This window comes from Anomaloglossus baeobatrachus, chromosome 1, assembly GCF_048569485.1.
Source record: "Anomaloglossus baeobatrachus isolate aAnoBae1 chromosome 1, aAnoBae1.hap1, whole genome shotgun sequence".
Lineage (NCBI taxonomy): Eukaryota > Metazoa > Chordata > Amphibia > Anura > Aromobatidae > Anomaloglossus > Anomaloglossus baeobatrachus.
In genome coordinates, this window is record NC_134353.1 from 585,404,723 (window position 1) to 585,424,532 (window position 19,810).

The 19,810-nt window shown below is 46.2% G+C and overlaps 1 protein-coding gene across 2 annotated transcripts in view; it reads left to right on the forward strand.

Moving 5' to 3' along the window:
- Positions 1-2,736: 2,736 nt before the first annotated feature.
- Positions 2,737-19,810, forward strand: part of MAMDC2 (MAM domain containing 2) — a 171,116-nt gene continuing 154,042 nt past the window's right edge. The window contains exon 1 of one of the 2 annotated variants that reach the window (XM_075340073.1): positions 2,737-2,851. In XM_075340073.1, the coding sequence (XP_075196188.1) occupies positions 2,812-2,851 (40 nt within the window). In that variant the 5' untranslated portion in view covers positions 2,737-2,811. The remainder of the gene's footprint in view (positions 2,852-19,810) is intronic. The other variant, XM_075340065.1, reaches the window with a different exon arrangement.

The window sequence follows — 19,810 nt, forward strand, 5'->3', positions numbered from 1 at the left end:
ATATGTAGGATGTGTATAGGAGCAGTGTGCATGAGGCGACTGTAATATGTAGGATGTGTATAGGAGCGGTGTGCATGAGGCGACTGTAATATGTAGGATGTGTATAGGAGCAGTGGGCATGAGGCGACTGTAATATGTAGGATGTGTATAGGAGCAGTGTGCATGAGGCGACTGTAATATCTAGAATGTGTGTAGGAGCAGTGTGCATGAGGTGACTGTAATATGTAGGATGTGTATAGGAGCAGTGTGCATGAGGTGACTGTAATATGTAGGATGTGTGTAGGAGCAGTGTGCATGAGGTGACTGTAATATGTAGGATGTGTATAGGAGCAGTGTGCATGAGGTGACTGTAATATGTAGGATGTGTATAGGAGCAGTGTGCATGAGGCGACTGTAATATGTAGGATGTGTATAGGACGGAGCAGTGTGCATGAGGTGACTATAATATGTAGGATAGTTATGTATACTAATGGTGTGTATGAGGTGACAGTTATATATAGGATGTGTATACAGAGGGTGTGTTTAAAGTGAGTGTTATATATAAGATGTATATAGATGCAGTATGAGGGGACTGTAATATGTAGGATGTGTATAGGAGCAGTGTGCATGAGGCGACTGTAATATGTAGGATGTGTATAGGAGCGGTGTGCATGAGGCGACTGTAATATGTAGGATGTGTATAGGAGCAGTGGGCATGAGGCGACTGTAATATGTAGGATGTGTATAGGAGCAGTGTGCATGAGGCGACTGTAATATCTAGAATGTGTGTAGGAGCAGTGTGCATGAGGTGACTGTAATATGTAGGATGTGTATAGGAGCAGTGTGCATGAGGCGACTGTAATATGTAGGATGTGTGTAGGAGCAGTGTGCATGAGGTGACTGTAATATGTAGGATGTGTATAGGAGCAGTGTGCATGAGGTGACTGTAATATGTAGGATGTGTATAGGAGCAGTGTGCATGAGGCGACTGTAATATGTAGGATGTGTATAGGAAGGAGCAGTGTGCATGAGGTGACTATAATATGTAGGATAGTTATGTATACTAATGGTGTGTATGAGGTGACAGTTATATATAGGATGTGTATACAGAGGGTGTGTTTAAAGTGAGTATTATATATAAGATGTATATAGAGGCAGTATGAGGGGACTGTAATATGTAGGATGTGTATAGGAGCAGTGTGCATGAGGTGACTGTAATATGTAGGATGTGTGTAGGAGCAGTGTGCATGAGGTGACTGTAATATGTAGGATGTGTATAGGAGCAGTGTGCATGAGGTGACTGTAATATGTAGGATGTGTATAGGAGCAGTGTGCATGAGGCGACTGTAATATGTAGGATGTGTATAGGACGGAGCAGTGTGCATGAGGTGACTATAATATGTAGGATAGTTATGTATACTAATGGTGTGTATGAGGTGACAGTTATATATAGGATGTGTATACAGAGGGTGTGTTTAAAGTGAGTGTTATATATAAGATGTATATAGAGGCAGTATGAGGGGACTGTAATATGTAGGATGTGTATAGGAGCAGTGTGCATGAGGTGACTGTAATATGTAGGATGTGTGTAGGAGCAGTGTGCATGAGGTGACTAATATGTAGGATGTGTATAGGAGCAGTGTGCATGAGGTGACTGTAATATGTAGGATGTGTATAGGAGCAGTGTGCATGAGGTGACTGTAATATGTAGGATGTGTATAGGAGCAGTGTGCATGAGGCGACTGTAATATGTAGGATGTGTATAGGACGGAGCAGTGTGCATGAGGTGACTATAATATGTAGGATAGTTATGTATACTAATGGTGTGTATGAGGTGACAGTTATATATAGGATGTGTATACAGAGGGTGTGTTTAAAGTGAGTGTTATATATAAGATGTATATAGAGGCAGTATGAGGGGACTGTAATATGTAGGATGTGTATAGGAGCAGTGTGCATGAGGCGACTGTAATATGTAGGATGTGTATAGGAGCAGTGTGCATGAGGTGACTGTAATATGTAGGATGTGTATAGGAGCAGTGGGCATGAGGCGACTGTAATATGTAGGATGTGTATAGGAGCAGTGTGCATGAGGTGACTGTAATATGTAGGATGTGTATAGGAGCAGTGTGCATGAGGCGACTGTAATATGTAGGATGTGTATAGGAGCAGTGTGCATGAGGTGACTGTAATATGTAGGATGTGTATAGGAGCAGTGTGCATGAGGTGACTGTAATATGTAGGATGTGTATAGGAGCAGTGTGCATGAGGCGATTAAGACTATAAGATGTATATAGAGGCAGTATGAGGTGACTGTTATATATAGAATGTGTATAGGAGCAGTGTGCATGAGGTGACTGTAATATGTAGGATATTTATGTATAGTGATGGTGTGTAGGAGGTGACAGTTATATATAGGATGTGTATACAGAGGGTGTGTATGAAGGGACTGTTATATATAAGATGTATATAGAGGCAGTATGAGGTGACTGTTATATATAGAATGTGTATAGGAGCAGTGTGCATTGAGTCATTGTTATATGTAGGATGTGTACAGACATTTATGTAGTAGCCCACAATGGCATGGTGTGTGTCAGCACTGTTCCCTCACATGCTGTGCAGCAGTTTACACGTTGTGCCTGCGGTCTGTATGTCTGGAAGTTGTCAGGAGTAGCATGGGTTTCCTCCCTCCCCTGTAATCTTTGTCTTTGTCAGTTCACTCCCCACCTTCCCCTATCCCGCCTCCACATCCTCAGCCCGTCCTAGAGGCTCTGACTGAAGCCCTCTGGACTAGGTGGCCTCAGTGGTACCTGCAGCTCAGCCTGAGAGAATATGCTGCTGCTCTGCCTCCCTGCACTGCTGTGTGTGACAGGTAAGTGCTGCACCCTGAGGAGTGTGCTGCAACCTGAGGAGTGAGCTGCACCCTGAGGAGTGTGCTGCACCCTGGGGAGTGTGCTGCACCCTGAGGAGTGTGCTGCACCCTGAGGAGTGTGCTGCACCCTGGGGAGTGTGCTGCACCCTGGGGAGTGTGCTGCACCCTGGGGAGTGTGCTGCACCCTGAGGAGTGTGCTGCACCCTGAGGAGTGTGCTGCACCCTGGGGAGTGTGCTGCACCCTGGGGAGTGTGCTGCACCCTGGGGAGTGCGCTGTAAGAAAAGTACAAGAAGGTGCTGAAGTAACTGACATGGGGTGATGGGCACTAAAGATGTGCAGCTGTATGGAGGTGAGGGCCAGGGGCACTGGCACGGGGAAAACGTGACTGCTGACCTATGTATGCTATCTATCTATCTATCTATATATTTATCAATATTGAGAACGATAGAGGCCACTCCAAAAAAGACAGAAAATTCATCCTGGGTAAATAAGTCACATATTTTGGGGTGCTGCCTTTATTATTTTGCTTGTTGAGTCACCTGGGATATTTTTGCATCTGAAGCTGTGGACTGTGGTGTCATCCTTTGTTTTCTAGTTACCTCATACCTGTCTATCTAGAAATTGATGTTGCTGGTGTTTCATAGCACTTGTAGCATCCACAGGAAATCATTCAGACTAGCGTGGGGAACTGACACCTGTCTGAGACTGGATCACACCATTGTTACAGTAAACTTGGAAAACTGCTCCTCATTCTTTGTCAAACTGTCTAGGTTTCCGCAGATTACAATGGCCAGCAGGATGAAAGATGCTTATGAAAGAGACTCTCACCCTATTAATTAGTTTGAGCTGTAATATGCCACGGATACTTAAGAAGCTGTCAGGATCTAGCTGAAAATTTGAAGATCCACTGTATTTTAATTAGTGTCTATGAATTAATTAAGTTGGGGTTAACCAGATGGGACATACCCTTTAAGAGGCTGGAGAAAGGTGGTTGGGAGTTTGTGAGTTAACTTATCAGCCTGAAATATGAATGGACAAACTCTTGTGGTCGTCTCCTTGGCAACGAGCTGTAAACAATATAAGCCAAACGCTCTCACAACATGAGAATGACAGCAAATTGAAAACGGCAAATCAATTGCAAACTTGCTTTTTTTTATGCTGTTTATGCCAATTTGAGAATATGAGATTAACCCTATAAGTGGGAGACATCACCAGAATCTGACGAATTCTATAATAAATGAATGGAGTACATTGGGAAACCACTGTCTGCTGTGTGATGGATTTGGCACTTCATTGCGTTTTTTGTTAAACATAGAAACCATAATATCACTAGCGAATTGGATATTAAAAGTATGGTATACTGTAAAAACAGTTATTGACAAAATATTTAACACAGAGGCCAAACAGTATATTATTCACAGTGTGCCTGCTTCGGTAATAGCCTGTACGGATATTTGCTTATTACAATATGAATCTTGAATTTACAATGTTTCCAGAATTTTATTTATGTTATATTCAAGTTTAAAATGGTTGTCAAGTATTTTTTTAATGTGTTGATAACTGGAGCTACAATAAAACAAACAAACAAAGAAGCAAATGTCATATACTCACCAGTTAAAACCCATATCAATTCATTCTAAATAACAGGGGTTTTTTTAGCTGTTCTGCAGTGATGACGTTTCAACTATTTTTATGTGACTTCTGCAACTAGTCATTGGCTTTGATGTTCACAAGATAACTGTACAATCATATTCGCTGAGACCATGATGTGAGAGCTGAAACCTCATTACTGCCGGACAGCTCACAAACACTGTGAGACGCATCAATGTGGCAGCGCTGGAGTGAATGGGGATTTCTAAAGTGACTAGAAGTTATTTGTTATCACATCTTCTGGTATTGACTGAAGATTAAGGCTGCTTTCACACCTCCGGTTCCTGCAATGCGGCACAATCCGGCACTTTGCGGGAAAATCGCAACCGTTTTTTTTTTGCTGCCGGTTGCGTTTTTTCTGCATAGACTTTAACTAGTGCCGTATTGTGCCGCAAGGCCTTGCGTTCCATCCGGTTTTTGCCGCATGCAGCAGATTTAGCCGATGTGGCGGCCAGATGGAACGTTGCCTGGCACGTTTTTTCGTGCGGCAAAAAAAAAAACGCATCGCGCCGCACCGATGCAGCACATTTTTCAATGAATGCCTATGGCGGCCGGATGTGGCGCGATGCGGCAAAAACCGCATCCGGCCGCCGCATGCGGTTTTTGCCACTGCACATGCTCAGTAGCATGCCGCAAGCGGCAAAAACCGGACGTGCCGCATGGGAAAAACTTATGCAAAGGATGCGGTGTTTTCACCGCATCCGTTGCATAACTTGCACAGCCGGATTGAGCCGCACAGCTGAAGCCGGATGTGTGAAAGCAGCCTAAATTGGTTCACAGGATCCTGGCCCAGTGACCATGTCAGTACTCCACAGCTGCCGAATGTGAGCCCTGTTTACCGCTTTGAACTTGCTGACCTCCCCCGGTGCCTCTTCTGATTAGTAGGCATCACACAATGTCATGCTTGTTTAATTTGCCGCACCGCCTTGTGAGAAGCCGGGCCTACTACCTCAGAGGATGTTCAGGTCACGGTGGCTCCGATGGCTCCAGCAAATCCCTAGGTTAGGTGGCAAATTATAAAGAGAAAAATAACAGAGATAGGAGACTGAGTTGTGGTGATATCTGCCAGGTATAAGGCCGCTGAAGGAAGACAGACACCAAGGATTCTGTAAAAACGTAAATGAGGAACTTTACTGAAGTCTTGTAGCCAACCTTTAGTCAATCAAAGTTGTTTTTCCATTTCCAATAGACAGTCATTTCATAGCAATAAATAAAGAGATCTCTTACACAGTGGACTAGTTCAAGTGCTTTTCCTATCCCGGCCTTGGGAAGATGGATGTCACTATCAATTGGATTAACTGCGTTTTTCAGTACTCTGTTGTTGCAGAAACGGGGCGCTCCGAATAGGGTGATAATTACACTCCCCGCAGATCTCAATGGAGGTCTTTTTTTTTTTTTCTGCTGCATCACAGCAACTCAACCGCATCTAACCGGTTTTTCTTTTAACTGCCTCCTCAAGCTCCGCCCCCAACAGCCACTTCCTTGCTTTCAAATCAATTGCAATACCAAAGCAAGGCAGTAGAGGGCAGCGCAATGCTAAATAATTTACCTCCTCCCAAGGTGGGGAATAGGTGTCACAAATGTAATCACATAGATAATACAAAACACACATTAGTGTTGGCTTTTCTGGTCACTACACTTGCACCCATAATTTCTTATGAGCAGGTTCATTCCCACCCATAAAATTGTAGGCTGTTCAGCTGTGGTAGAAGCATTTAGGTAGGGACCCAGCGAAGAGAGATACGCCTTAACATTGGCTGCTGGGCTCACATAGAACTGGCCTCAATTTTTAAATGTATTTAATTAGCAGTAATGTATCTCGAAATTCCTATGTTCAATGTTTGCATACCTTAGCATCTCAGAGTGCAGCTGTATATTTGTAAAGCGGACTTTACACGCAACGACATCGCTAACAAGATGTCGTTGGGGTCACGGAATTCGTGACTCACATCCGGCCTTGTTAGCATCATCGTTGCGTGTGAAACACACGAACGACCGTTAAACGATCAAAATTACTCACCTAATCATTGATCGTTGACACGTCGTTCTAATCCCGATTATCGTTGCTGTTGCAGGACGCAGGTTGTTCGTCGTTCTTGCGGAACGAGGAACAACACCGTCCCTGCGGACGCCCGCAATGAGGAAGGAAGGAGGTGGGCGGGATGTTCGGCCCGCTCATCTCCGCCCCTCCGCTTCTATTAGGCGGCCACTTAGCGACGCCAATGTGACGCCGAACAAACCGCCCCCTTAGAAAGGATGCAATTCACCGGCCACAGCAGCGTCGCTAGTCAGGTAAGTATGTGTGACGGGTCCGAGCGATGTTGTGCACCACAGGCAGCGATTTGCCCGTGACGCACAACCGACGGGGGCGGGTGCTTTCACCAGCGACATCGCTAGCGATGTCACTGTGTGTAAAGCCCGCTTTAGATTACATTTCATGTTCAGTTTGCACCTATTCACATTTGTCTGTTAGGAAGTGCCATCAGTTTTCTAATTTTGCATCTGTAAGGCTGCTTTCACACATCAGATTTTTGCTGTGCGGCACAATCCGGCGCTTTGCAGAAAAATCGCATCCATTTTTTTTTGCCACCGGGTGCGGTTTTTCCTCATAGACTTTTATTAGCGCCGGATTGTGCCGCATGTACTTGCGTTTGATCCGGTTTTTGCCGGTTGTGTCAAAAATCGTCACTCTGGCGGCCGCACAGGACGCAGAGAGGAAAGGTTTTTGCTAGCTGCAAAAAAACGCATAGCGCCGGGTGCGGCGCTGTGCAGCATGGTGCATAATGAAAGTCTATGCACGCCGAATCCGGTGTCATGCATCAAACGCCAGAAGCATGTACCGGATTCGGTTTTTACTTCTGAGCATGCCCAGAAGTGATATAAATTCATTGCTTGTCAGAAAATCTCTCTCTCTCTCTCTCTGGCCTAAGAAAATCAGTGCGAGTGGAGTGCGATAAAACATCGCATTGCACTCGGACCAATATTAGCCTGTGTGTCAGCGCACATGAGCGATTATTTTCTCAGCCCTAATCGGACCGAGGAAACAATCGCAGCATGCTGCGATTGTAATGCGAGACTCTTTCTCTCGCACCCATTCAAGGGAATGGGGTAAGAGAAAAATCGCACTGCACTCACAGTACACCGGTGTACTGTGCGTGCAGAGCGAGAGTTGCAATAGCCGGCAACGGAGGAGAGAGGGAGAGAAAACCCTCCCTCCCCTCCTCCGTGCCGCCCCGCCCCTCCACAGCGCTGGCCCGCCCCTCCTGAGAGCTGGTCCGCCCCTCACAGCTGAGGTCTGCTCGCACGGTCGGACCTCAGTCGTAGGGATACAAGCATAACACTCGGCTCCTGCTGTGCTGCCAGCGCGACCCGAGTGTTATGCGAGAATCGCAGTAGTGCCCCGTGTGGCACCAGCCTCTCTCTCTCTCACACTCACACTCACTCACTGACTCATTCACTCACTCTCACCCACTCACCGATCACCGGCGCGGCCCTGCACGGCTGTCACACTGCTGGCGGCTTCTCTGATTTGAAAATGCCGGCTGCCCATTATTCAATCTCGTATTTACTGCTTTCCCTGCTCACCGGCGCCTATGATTGGTTGCAGGCAGACACGCCCCCACGATGAGTGACAGCTGTCTCACTGCAACCAATCACAGCCGCCGGTGGGCGGGTCTATTTCTTGCTGTAAAAAAAAAAAAATAATTTTAAAAAAACGGCGTGCGGTCCCCCCCAATTTTGATACCAGCCAGGATAAAGCCACATGGCTGAAGGCTGGTATTCTCAGGATGGGGAGCCCCACGTTATGGGGAGCCCCCCAGCCTAAAAATATGAGCCAGCAGCCGCCAGGAATTGCCGCATCCATTAGATGCGACAGTCCCGGGACTCTATCCAGCTCATCCTGAATTCCCCTGGTGCGGTGGCCATTGGGATAATAAGGGGTTAATCATGGCAGGCGTCTATGAGACACCCCCAATGATCAACCTGTAAGTGAAAGTAATGACACACACCAGAAAAAATACTTTATTTGGAATAAAAGACAAAAAAAACACCCTCTTTCACCATTTTATTAAAATCCCCAAATACCCCTCCAGGTCCGACGTAATCCACAGAGGTCCCACGACGCTTTCAGCTCTGCTACATGAAGCTGCCAAGAGCGGCAGTAGAACACTGCCGCTCTGTATCAGCTCCAGGCAGCAACTGAAGGGAGTCGCGAGGTAGTACCGGGGCGTGTGCGGTGATGATGCGTGCGGTAGTGCTGGGGTGTGTGCGATGATGATGCGTGCGGTAGTGCAGGGGTGTGCGGTGATGATGCGTGCGGTAGTGCAGGGGTGTGCGGTGATGATGCGTGCGGTAGTGCAGGGGTGTGCGGTGATGATGCGTGCGGTAGTGCAGGGGTGTGCGGTGATGATGCGTGCGGTAGTGCAGGGGTGTGCGGTGATGTTTCGTGCGGTAGTGCAGGGGTGTGCGGTGATGATGGGTGCGGTAGTGCAGGGGTGGGCGGTGATGATGGGTGCGGTAGTGCAGGGTTGTGTGGTGATGATGGGTGCGGTAGTGCAGGGGTGTGCGGTGATGATGGGTGCGGTAGTGCAGGGGTGTGCGGGTATGATGGGGGTGGTAGTGGCGGTCTTTGTACGGGGATGATAGGGTCTCTCTCTCTTTCTCAGCTTAAAAAAAAAAAAAACAAAAAAAAAAACGTTTTTTTACCGGATCCGTCGCATCAGTTTTTACACAATCGGAGACGGATCCGTTGCATCAGGCACAAACCGAATTGTGCCTGATTGCAAAAAACTGATGTGTGAAAGCAGCCTAATGGTGACAGTGCATCAGTCCTACAAATTAGAAAAGGCACCAAGGAATTTATCGCGGGTGGAGGAGGGGACACTGAGCTCTCCCACTGCTCGGGTCTGGCTGCCGCTGCTGCTGCGGCCGCTGCTGCTCGGTGGCTCGAGCGATGGGCCGGATCCCGGGGACTCGAGCGGCGCTCCTCGCCCATGAGTGAAAAGGGGTTTGGTTTTGGGGATTTATTGTCCGTGACGCCACCCACGGTTGTGGTGATTTTTGGTAACACCACCGCTGCTCTGTATGGGGATCCCGGGAGCGGTGACAGGGAGCAGCAGAGTTGTTAGTTCTCCCCTCCGTGGGTAGGGGTTGGTTGTCCCGGGGCCCAGTGATGGGGTGGAGGATGAGGGATGGCAGGCCAGGTGCGGGGCCTGGTGAGGTGCAGGGTCGCGGGGGGCAGCGCTGTGCCTCACGGCACGGTGGTACTCACTCAGCCTGAGACGGTGACACAGTTCTCGGTAAAACACACGGCTGGAAAGACGGTTCCCACGGACGGCTGCTGTTGCTTTTCCCCGGTAGTTAACGGTGACTGTCTCTTTCCCTGCACCTTGTGTAATGTTGGTAGCGATGGGTTACCACCGGTAACCCGCTCCCCGACTTGGATATGGGCCGGAGGAGCCCCTCTTTGCCCGCAGGCGCTGGCCCTGAGAAACTGGTGCCTTGGCGGTGGCGGTGTCTCTCTCATACGGTTGGACTGTTGCCTTCAATCGGAACTTAGTTGTTTGGAAACCCGGAGGTCCCCTTCACTGACGGATTTGGCAAATTTACGGCGACTCCTAGCCTTGCCGGGATCCGAAAGGCCCCTGCCAATGGTGCTGGCTTCTCCTTGTGTGCCGGTCCGGTACCGCCGGGTCACCACCCGTCCACGGTCCTCACGGCACCTCCGATAGGCCACTCCTGCAGACGGTCACCGCCGTCTGCTAACCTTGCTGTCTCCGTCCGGAGCACACACCCGGACTAACTTCAGGCTCTGTTGCTGTCACTTTTCTCCTCACACTTCCACCTCTCCCACTCAACTCTAACTCCTCTGCACTCAAGCTCTGCCTGAGCTCAACTCTCTCTCTCACTGCCTGTGTTCTCCCTCCTCCAGGACTGTGAACTCCTTGGTGGGTGGAGACCAACCGCCTGGCTCCACCCCCTGGTGTGGACATCAGCCCCTGAGGAAGGCAACAAGGATTTCTGGTCTAGCTTTGATGTGCCTAACCGGGGTGTAGGGTGTGGTGATGTCATTACCTGTGACCCCTGGCTTGTCCAGGGCGTCACAAATCCAGCAGATATTTTCATATCATGATGTTTATTAAAAAAAAATAAAAAATTAGAAAACTTACAATTTTTATAATGGCCCCTGGGGCTATTGTAGACTCATACTGCTTGTTCTGAGTGTTGAAAAGGTCAGTATGAAGGGTGAGAGAGCAGGGTTAGGTAGGATATCACCTATTATGCATGGTGGATTCTCTGGTATACGTTTTGAGTAGAAATGTTACCTGTCATTGCATTCCTGCCTCTAATAATAATAGGCCTGCTGAATACACTATGAAAAATTAATTTAGTGGGGGCTGCAATTGGAGATCTCTAATTTTCACTAGAAAGAACGGCACTTTGAATTACTGTGTCTGGAATCTCTGCTATCAGTAGCTGTCAGGCATACGACCTTTGACAACTTTAGGCTTTTAATTTGAAGATCAGGATGTAATTGTAAACTGGTATTAAACATCCATGTGAGTGTTACCATTAAACAAAAATTAACCAATTTTTTTCTGAGGTGTCATCATAGATGTATATTAGTTGCTTCCCATTTTTTCCTTATCCATTTTTTCACTAAAGCAGGTACACTGTCTGACCTTTTTTTTTTCCATAGACTCTAAGGGCGGCTTTGCACGTTGCAACATCGCACGTGCGATGTCAGTGGGGTCAAATCGAAAGTGACGCACATCCGGCGTCACTTTCAACATCGTTGTGTGTAAATCCTAGATGATATGATGAACGAGCGCAAAAGCGTCGTTATCGTATCATCGGTGCAGGCTCCGACATTTTCATAATGCTGGTGCTGCGACAGGTACGATGTAGTTCCTCGTTCCTGCGGCAGCACACATCGCTGTGTGTGAAGCCGCAGGAGCGAGGAACATCTCCTACCTGCCTCCTGCAGCTCACGCCGGCTATGCGGAAGGAAGGAGGTGGGCGGGATGTTTACATCCTGCTCATCTCCGCCCCTCCGCCGCTATTGGCCGCCTGCCGTGTGACGTCACTATGACGCTGCATGACCCGCCCCCATAATAAGGAGGCGGGTCGCCGGCCAGAGCGACGGTCGCAGGGCAGGTGAGTGCATGTGAAGCTGGCGTAGCGATAATGTTCGCTACGCCAGCTATCACAAGATATCGTACCTGCGACAGGGGCGGGGACTATCGCGTGCGACATCGCAGCATCGGCTTACGATGTCGCAACGTGCAAAGCCCGCCTAAGGCTATGTCTCCACCTGCTTTTTTGCTGCTTTTTCAACTGCAGCGTTTATTGCCAAAATGGATGTGTTCTCCTTTTCAAGCATAGTCTATGGGAATTTGGGTTTCTTGTGCACACTATGCAGTTCAAAATGCTGCCTTTTTGTGGCAAAAATTTGGGCAAAAACTCTGCTTTGCAGTTCAAAGCTCAAATGGCAAAAACAATTGACATGTCAATTGTTTTTGCCATTTGGGTTTTGCAGTGCAAAGCTGAGTTTTTGCCCAAATTTCTGCCACAAAAAGGCAGCATTTTGAACTGCATAGTGTGCACAAGAAACCCAAATTCCCATAGACTATGCTTGAAAAGCAGAACACATCCATTTTGGCAATAAACGCTGCAGTTGAAAAAGCAGGTAAAAAGCAGGTAAAAAGCAAAGTGCGGTCGCACCCTTAAAGGGTTCCTCCAGGAACCCTCGTCACTTAATTCAAATGCTAGCCCATCCTAGTCACATGTGAGGATGAACTGCAGTCTGAAGAAACACTGCTCTTGAGACCTGTGTCTCAACTGACAGAGGAGATGTATTGTAAGAACACATATCTCCGAGAGCTGAGAAGAAGGGCTGAGAGAGGAGGAGAGATAAATCTTCTAGCATGCAAATTGAGCACAAAGTAATTTCTTCCAAGCCTCAGTCCTCCATGCGCAGTTAGCGGAGAAGATTTATTTCTTCTCGTATCACAGCCTTTCTCGATTCACTGAGGTGTGTGTGTGCTTATAATACAGGTCCTTTGTCAGTTGAGATGCAGGTTTTGGGAGATGTATTTCTTGAGACTATAGCCAGTGCTGAGACATGAGAAGGAAGGGCTGCCATTTGAATTACGTTACCGTGACCATTGTATTATATGTAACAGTAAAAAACAAATGAAACTCGGATAAACGCTGCAGTACAAAGTATGTCTTCACTGTTTCATCTATTTTACATAGATCCCTATAGACTTTAATGGCACAATCTGATCCACAAAGCCTATGAGAATAGCAAATTCTCTAAGGGGTACTTTGCACACTACGACATCGCAGCTGCGATGTCGGTGGGGTCAAATCGAAAGTGACACACATCCGGCGTCATTGTCGACATCGTTTTTACTACGATTAACGAGTGCAAAAGTGTTGAAATTGTATGATCCGTGTAGTGTCGGGTATTTCCATAATTTCACTGCAGCAACAGGTACAATGTTGTTCCTCGTTCCTGCGGAAGTACACATTGCTGTGTATGAAGCCGCAGGAGCGAGGAACATCTCCTTACCTGTGTCCTGGCTGCAATGAGGAAGGAAGGAGGTGGGCGGGATGTTTACGTCCTGCTCATCTCCGCCCCTCTGCTTCTATTGGCCGCCTGCCGTGTGACGTCGCTGTGACGCCGCACGACCCGCCCCCCTTAGGAAGGAGGCGGGTCGCCGGCCAGAGCGACGTCACAGAGCAGGTAAGTGCATGTGAAGCTGCCGTAGCGATAATGTTCGCTACGGCAGCTATCACAATAGATCGCATGTGCAACGGGGGCGGGGACTATCGCGCTCGGCATCGCTGCAATCAGCTTGCGATGTCGTAGTGTGCAAAGTACCCCTAAGTCTCACGGACCAGAGACACAAATCCATTTTTACAACTGATATTTAGATGAATCAATTAAACTCTATGGGTCAGAGTGCTGTCTGCGGAAAAAACAGACAGCACACGGATGTGGTAATGTAGCGTTATGCTCTACTTATGTCTTTCCATTTGTTTTATGACAGTTGTTCTTCACAGGAATTTGGCTACTATAAAAAAAAACCTCTACTCCTAATAATGGAGGCTGATTTAGGAATAGCTACTATACATTGTTCCTTTTAAGAAACCAAAACTGTTGTGCTATAAATGGAATATAATTTGGCATGGAATTTATAGAAAGTGGATAAGGGGTGCACAACAGGTGCTGTCATAGGGAATAATATCTATTTCAATGGCAGTGTGTCTGCTGGCATGTGTCATTATGAATTTCATTCATCTGTTAACTAATCCAGGAGTCAGTGGTAGCAAGCTGGTGAATGCTTTTTACTCAATGGAATTATAAGGGTGGGTGGTGTCTAGTAATTCAAAACTAACCAAATATGCATGTCAATGGCTGTGGGCATCAGAAGAATATGAAAAATGTTTCATTGCCTGTGTAGGATGAGGGGGTCTGGAAGACAGCTGCAATGAAAAGTGTGCAGAATGTTTTTTTATTCACATTGACAATAGCTTCAATCAGAATGGAGCAGTACAGATAAAGTGCCATACTTGTTCTACTTCAGATGAATGGGCCATCATGTAATACATAGCCGGGCCAGATTTGCCAGTGGAATTCTACTGTGGATTACAGTGCATGTCAGAAATCTAACGCTATGTTCACACAAGGTGTTTTTGCTGCGTTTTGTTTTCCACACGAAAAACCTTATCTTGTGGCAGGAAGTCTGCTGGTTTTCTGCTTTTTTGGTATGGTTTTTGGCCAGACTTTTGGTGCAGTTTTTATGGCGTTTTTCTAGTTTTTTACGGCATTTTTTTTGCACTTCCTCAGGTAGTGATGGCTGGACCAAGTCCAGAACCGCAAGGTTTCAAAAGTACCCAAGTGGCGGGCCCGAGCCGGGATTGATGTGAACCCGGCACAAGGTTATTAAAAAAAAAGTAAAAATAAAGAAAAAAAAAATAAAGCAAGTGTACTATACTTACCAGTCTCCGGTGCGGCTGTACCTGCTCCAGTGACCCATCCTTCTACTTATGGGGCCACTCATTAGCCTCATGCATATTCACTACTTTCCCTGCATCTGTGATTGTTTGCAGTCAGAGGTGTCCCGACCTTGAGTGACAGCATGTCTGATCGCTTCCACTTTACGTGGCTCCTTCCAATTGCCCTGATGCAGTGGCATGAAAATGACACATATTAAATATCCTAAGGCTGGCTTCTGAAGTCTGCCTTTGGATATTTAGTATGTGTCATTTTCATGCATACTCACCTATGATTAAGGACTTGTTTTTATTTTTCATCCGAAACGCGTAAGGTGCTCTTATGTGTATCCTCTCACCTTATAGATCCCTTTGAAGATTTTAAGATAAATAAAGTTTTTGGATTTTTATATATACAGATTTTCAGTGCTGGGTCCATTTCCCTCAATCCTTTTCAGTTTTGTCTGTGTGTGTGCATGAGATTTATTGAACCTCATAGGCTTTGCTGGTACTGTGAAGCCAGCATTTTATTAGCATGGATTTGCATAAAACCAAAACAAAAACCATGCTAAAACAAAGAAGCAAATACGTCCTGTGTGAACATAGCCTTAAGGCCCCTTTACACACTGCAACATCGCAAACAACATCGCTGTAACGTCACCGGTTTTGTGACGTAATAGCGACCTCCCCAGCGACATTGCAGTGTGTGACACGCATCAGCGACCTGGCCCCCGCTGGGAGGTTGCTGAGCACTACACATCTCTCAGGACCATTCTTTGGTCCTTTGTTTCCCGCTGTGCAGCATGATCGCTAGAAAGTCTCAGTGTGTAAAGGGGCCTTTCCAGAGACTTTGTTAGCGACTTCCCTTTCAAAAAGCTGTTTTACAACGTCCCCAATGACTAGCTAAGTCGTTTTCCAGGTTTGCCTGTTTGACAGCTCACCAGCGACTCACCAGAGACTTTGTAGCGATCCCGGCCAGGTTGGGATCGCTGGTGGGATCACTAGAAAGTCTCAGTGTGTAAAGGGGCCTTAAGGCTGACCCTTGGTTGTCTGCAGCAATAAAGTGTGGATTGCTGTGGATCTACAAGCCATTAAAGTGGTGTTAATCCGCACCTTTGTACCACTCACATTTTGCTACATATTGAAGTGGTTTTAAAATCCCCATTAAACATTATAGAAGTTGGTTTGGAGGAGTTTTTCATATGGATTTACTTTGTGTAAAACATTTCTAAAAACTGGGGAAAAAAATCTCTGCGTGAACATAATGTACATTTTGGCCTTATTCAGACATCCACAAATTTTTACCTATGCACAAAATGGTCCACATGTCATCCCAGTTTCATCAGTCCTAAGTCAGTATCTCAGTTTTTCCCATCAGTGTTTCATCAATGATTTTAACTTATGGAAAAATAAAAAATAAAACGTCTCAACTACAATGTTTTTCAAGGACAGCGCATGGATTGTCCACTTTGCATGGTCTCATAGACTTGTATTAGTAATCTTCATTTCATCTATGGCTCCAATCAAAAACGAACACGTCTCTGTGATTTATTTTTTTTTGGCAGTTACACAAATACAGACATGTGAACAACTCCGTAGACTAAAATGGGTACATGTGAAAACAACAAATGAAACACGGACATCTGAATACCTTACTTAGCTTCTTCTCTCTGAGGCCTAGAGCAGAGGAACCCCAAGTATGGTGTCCATATGTACTAAAAGTGCATTAAAACAGATGTTATCTTATGTGTTTGAAAACATATGTCCTTTATACTCAGGGTTGAACAAGAAACCTTAATCTCTACACAGACAACACAGGGGGTCTATACTTTCAGCAACAACCACTCCCTACTAGTGGCTTGTAATGTATTAACCATAACAATAAGATTCCTGAATTGACTACATAATCCATATTTGTTCGTAGTCTATGGAGACCTACTGAATAAGGTTAAGTTCCAACAATATGTTTTTGTTGAGTTTTTGATTCTATGTATTTTTGCAGTGAAAAAAAAGCAGCTTCTTAAAGCTCCAGCAAAGTGGGTGGAATTTATAGTAATGTCATGAGTATTGAGCATTTTTTTTTGTTAGTGTAAACTGATTTGTGGTGCGTGTTTCAAATCTGCAACACCAATAACTCACTAAAACGCATTGATGGAACTTAACCATGGTCTGAATGGCATCTGTATACATTAGGCTATGTGCAGTTGCTGCATTTTTGTTTTTTCAGATTAATTAACTTAATAAAAGGTGTTAGAGAAGTGTACCCAGCCTAAAGGCTGCTTTACACGCTGCGATATCGTTACCGATATCGCTAGCGTGCGTACCCGCCCCCATCGGTTGTGTGACACAGGCAAATTGCTGCCCGTGGCGCACAACATCGCTCAGACCCGTCACACTACTTACTTACTAGTATTACTTACTGCCTAGCAACATCGCTGTGACCGGCGAACCGCCTCCTTTCTAAGGCGGGCGGTTTGTTCGGCGTCACAGCGACGTCACTAAGCGGGCGCCCAATAGAAGCGGAGGGGCGGAGATGAGCGGGACGTAACATCCCGCCCACCTCCTTCCTTCCGCATTGCGGGCGGCCGCAGGTAAGGAGATGTTCATCGTTCCTGCGGTGTCACACACAGCGATGTGTGCTGCTACAGCAACGAGGAACTACATCGTACACGCAGCAGCAACGATAATTGGGAAGAGGGGGTGATGTCACCGATTAGCGATTTTGCACGTTTTTGCGACGATGCAAAATCGTTCATAGGTGTCACACGCAACGACATTGCTAAAGCGGCATTATGTATGTCACAAATTCCGTGACCCCAATGAGATCGCTTGAGCGATGTCGCAGCGTGGCCTTTAGGATCCCTTTATATGTGAATATAAAACATATATAAAACCAGTGCCGATGTCATCAGTGTTTTTCATCAGTGTAACATCCGTGTTTCTCTGGTATGCATAAGGAAAGAATGAAATGACAAAGCTTTTCCTATACTTTACAATACTAAACATGGCTGGCACATGGATGACACGCAGTGGCCATCCGTGTGCCGTACGTATTTTTCATGGACTCATAGACTTATATTGGTCCTTGTCATCCATGATGCTAGAACAAAACTGACATATCTCCAGGCGGTTCACACAGACCAGTCCTTGCAAAGACATGGACATGTGAAGATCTCTATACGTTATAATGGGTACGTGTGGTGTCCGTGAAAAAAAACAATGACACATACTGGAAACATAGGCATGTGAAGGGCACTTTAAGGGCACATTATACTAATTACTGTTATGATGAGCCTTTCGAAGGTATAGATTTAGGTCTGCTTTTTATTTTGGAAGATGAAAAATCCCATAAAGCACAGAACATTTCCTACGTTATTTAACAAGTCAGGAATTCATGGAAATGATGCATCAACCACAAGATGAATACAATTCTGTTTTTAAAGAACGAAGTAATCCTGAAATTTCACAGTTTGTCTTTTTCTTTAAACTTTTTTTTTGGCAGAGACTTAAAGTTCTTGTCTATCCACCATTGTGATAACATTTTATTTAATCTTGTTACATAAGCAGGTTTGTTAGAAGGTTGACAAATCTGATGTGACAGTTAACCACTCATTAAAAAAGCTGGAGAGCTTTAAATACACACTGGGATTAAAACATTATAGAAATTGGGCTTTGGGTCCCTAGATTTGTTTTCATGACAATTTTATGATTTTTTTGCGGCATTTAAAATTCTGTAAGGCCCATTTCACACGTCAGTGAAAAACACAGATGTTCTTCACTGACGTGTAAAACACGCACATGTCCCTCCATGTTCCGTGATTCACGGAACATGTGGGTTGTCCATGTGCAATCCGTGATCCGTGATTGCATATGGACATTACTCACCTGCCTTCACTGCTGCTGTCCATGGTGCTGAAGTCTCCAACTCTGCAGCGTCTGCCCACCGCTCTCTGCAGCTACTTCCTGGTCGGGTTTTCCTGCTGTCATGAATATTCATGAGCCAGGCAGAAGCTGCCGAGAGCGGAGGCTCCAGAGCGATTCGCAGGCAAGGTAAGTTGAAAATATTTAATATGTCCGTGATTTTCTGGTACGTGTCTCACACGAGATGATCTATCATGCGATGCATCGTCGGGGGTCACGGTTTTCGCGACGCACATCCGGCATCGCTTGCGATGTCGTCCCGTGTGACACCTATGAGCGTCTGTAAACGATCGCAAATTGGTTACGAATCGCGAATCGTGTACAGGTGGCTCATTTTATAAAAAATCATTTATTCTACTTTGCGCCGGTTGTTCATCGTACCCGGGGTAGCACACATCGCTCCGTGTGACACCCCGGGGATGATGAACACAGCTTACCTGCATCCCGCGGCTCCCGCCGGCTATGCGGAAGGAAGGAGGTGGGCGGGATGTTTACGTCCCGCTCATCTCCGCCCCTCCGCTTCTATTGGCTGGCCGCTGTGTGACGTCGCTGTGACGGCGAACGTCCCTCCCCCTTCAGGAAGTGGATGTTCGCCGCCCACAGCGAGGTCACTCAGCAGCTAAGTACGTGTGACGGCAGTTTAACGACTTTGTGCGCCACGGGCAACTAATTGACCGTGATGCACAAACGACGGGAGCGGGTACGATAGCTCGTGCAATCGCACGAGAGATCATACTGTGTGATGCCCGTATTAGGCTACATTCTCACAATCAGCTTTTAGTGAGTTTTTGACGTTGCATATTTTTGCTGCATTGAAAACGCAGTGTCTTCCAGTTCCAGCATAGTGGATGGGATTTATAGAAATCTCATGTCTACTGTGCTTCTTTATTAGGCTGGAGTCACACTTGCGAGTGACTCACATGAGTCTCTCATCGCATCACCCAGCACGGCCGCACACTCTCCGGACAGGAGCAGGTCGGCTGCATGTATTTCTATGCTGCTGAGACGCTCGTGTTAGAGTGTGCTGCCGTACCGGGTTGATGCGATGCGAGTTATTCGCAAGTGTGACTCCGGCATTACTCAGAGTAAATTGACTTGCAGTGCGTATTTCAAATCCACGGCATGTCAATTTCTCTTGCAGATAAGCGGAGTTCTCTGTGCAGATTTTCCCCGTAGACTTGCATTAAATGTTAAAAATCTTTTATGCAAAAAACACATATTTTTCATGCATTTCCACAGTGGAAACACATCAAAAACACCTGTAAATGGCACCTTCATATATCAACAAAGTTTTGTCAAAGCCAAACACCAGTAAGTATCAAAAACAAAGCAGCTTTATTTAAAACATAACATACGAAAAAGAGACATAAAACATAGCTTCA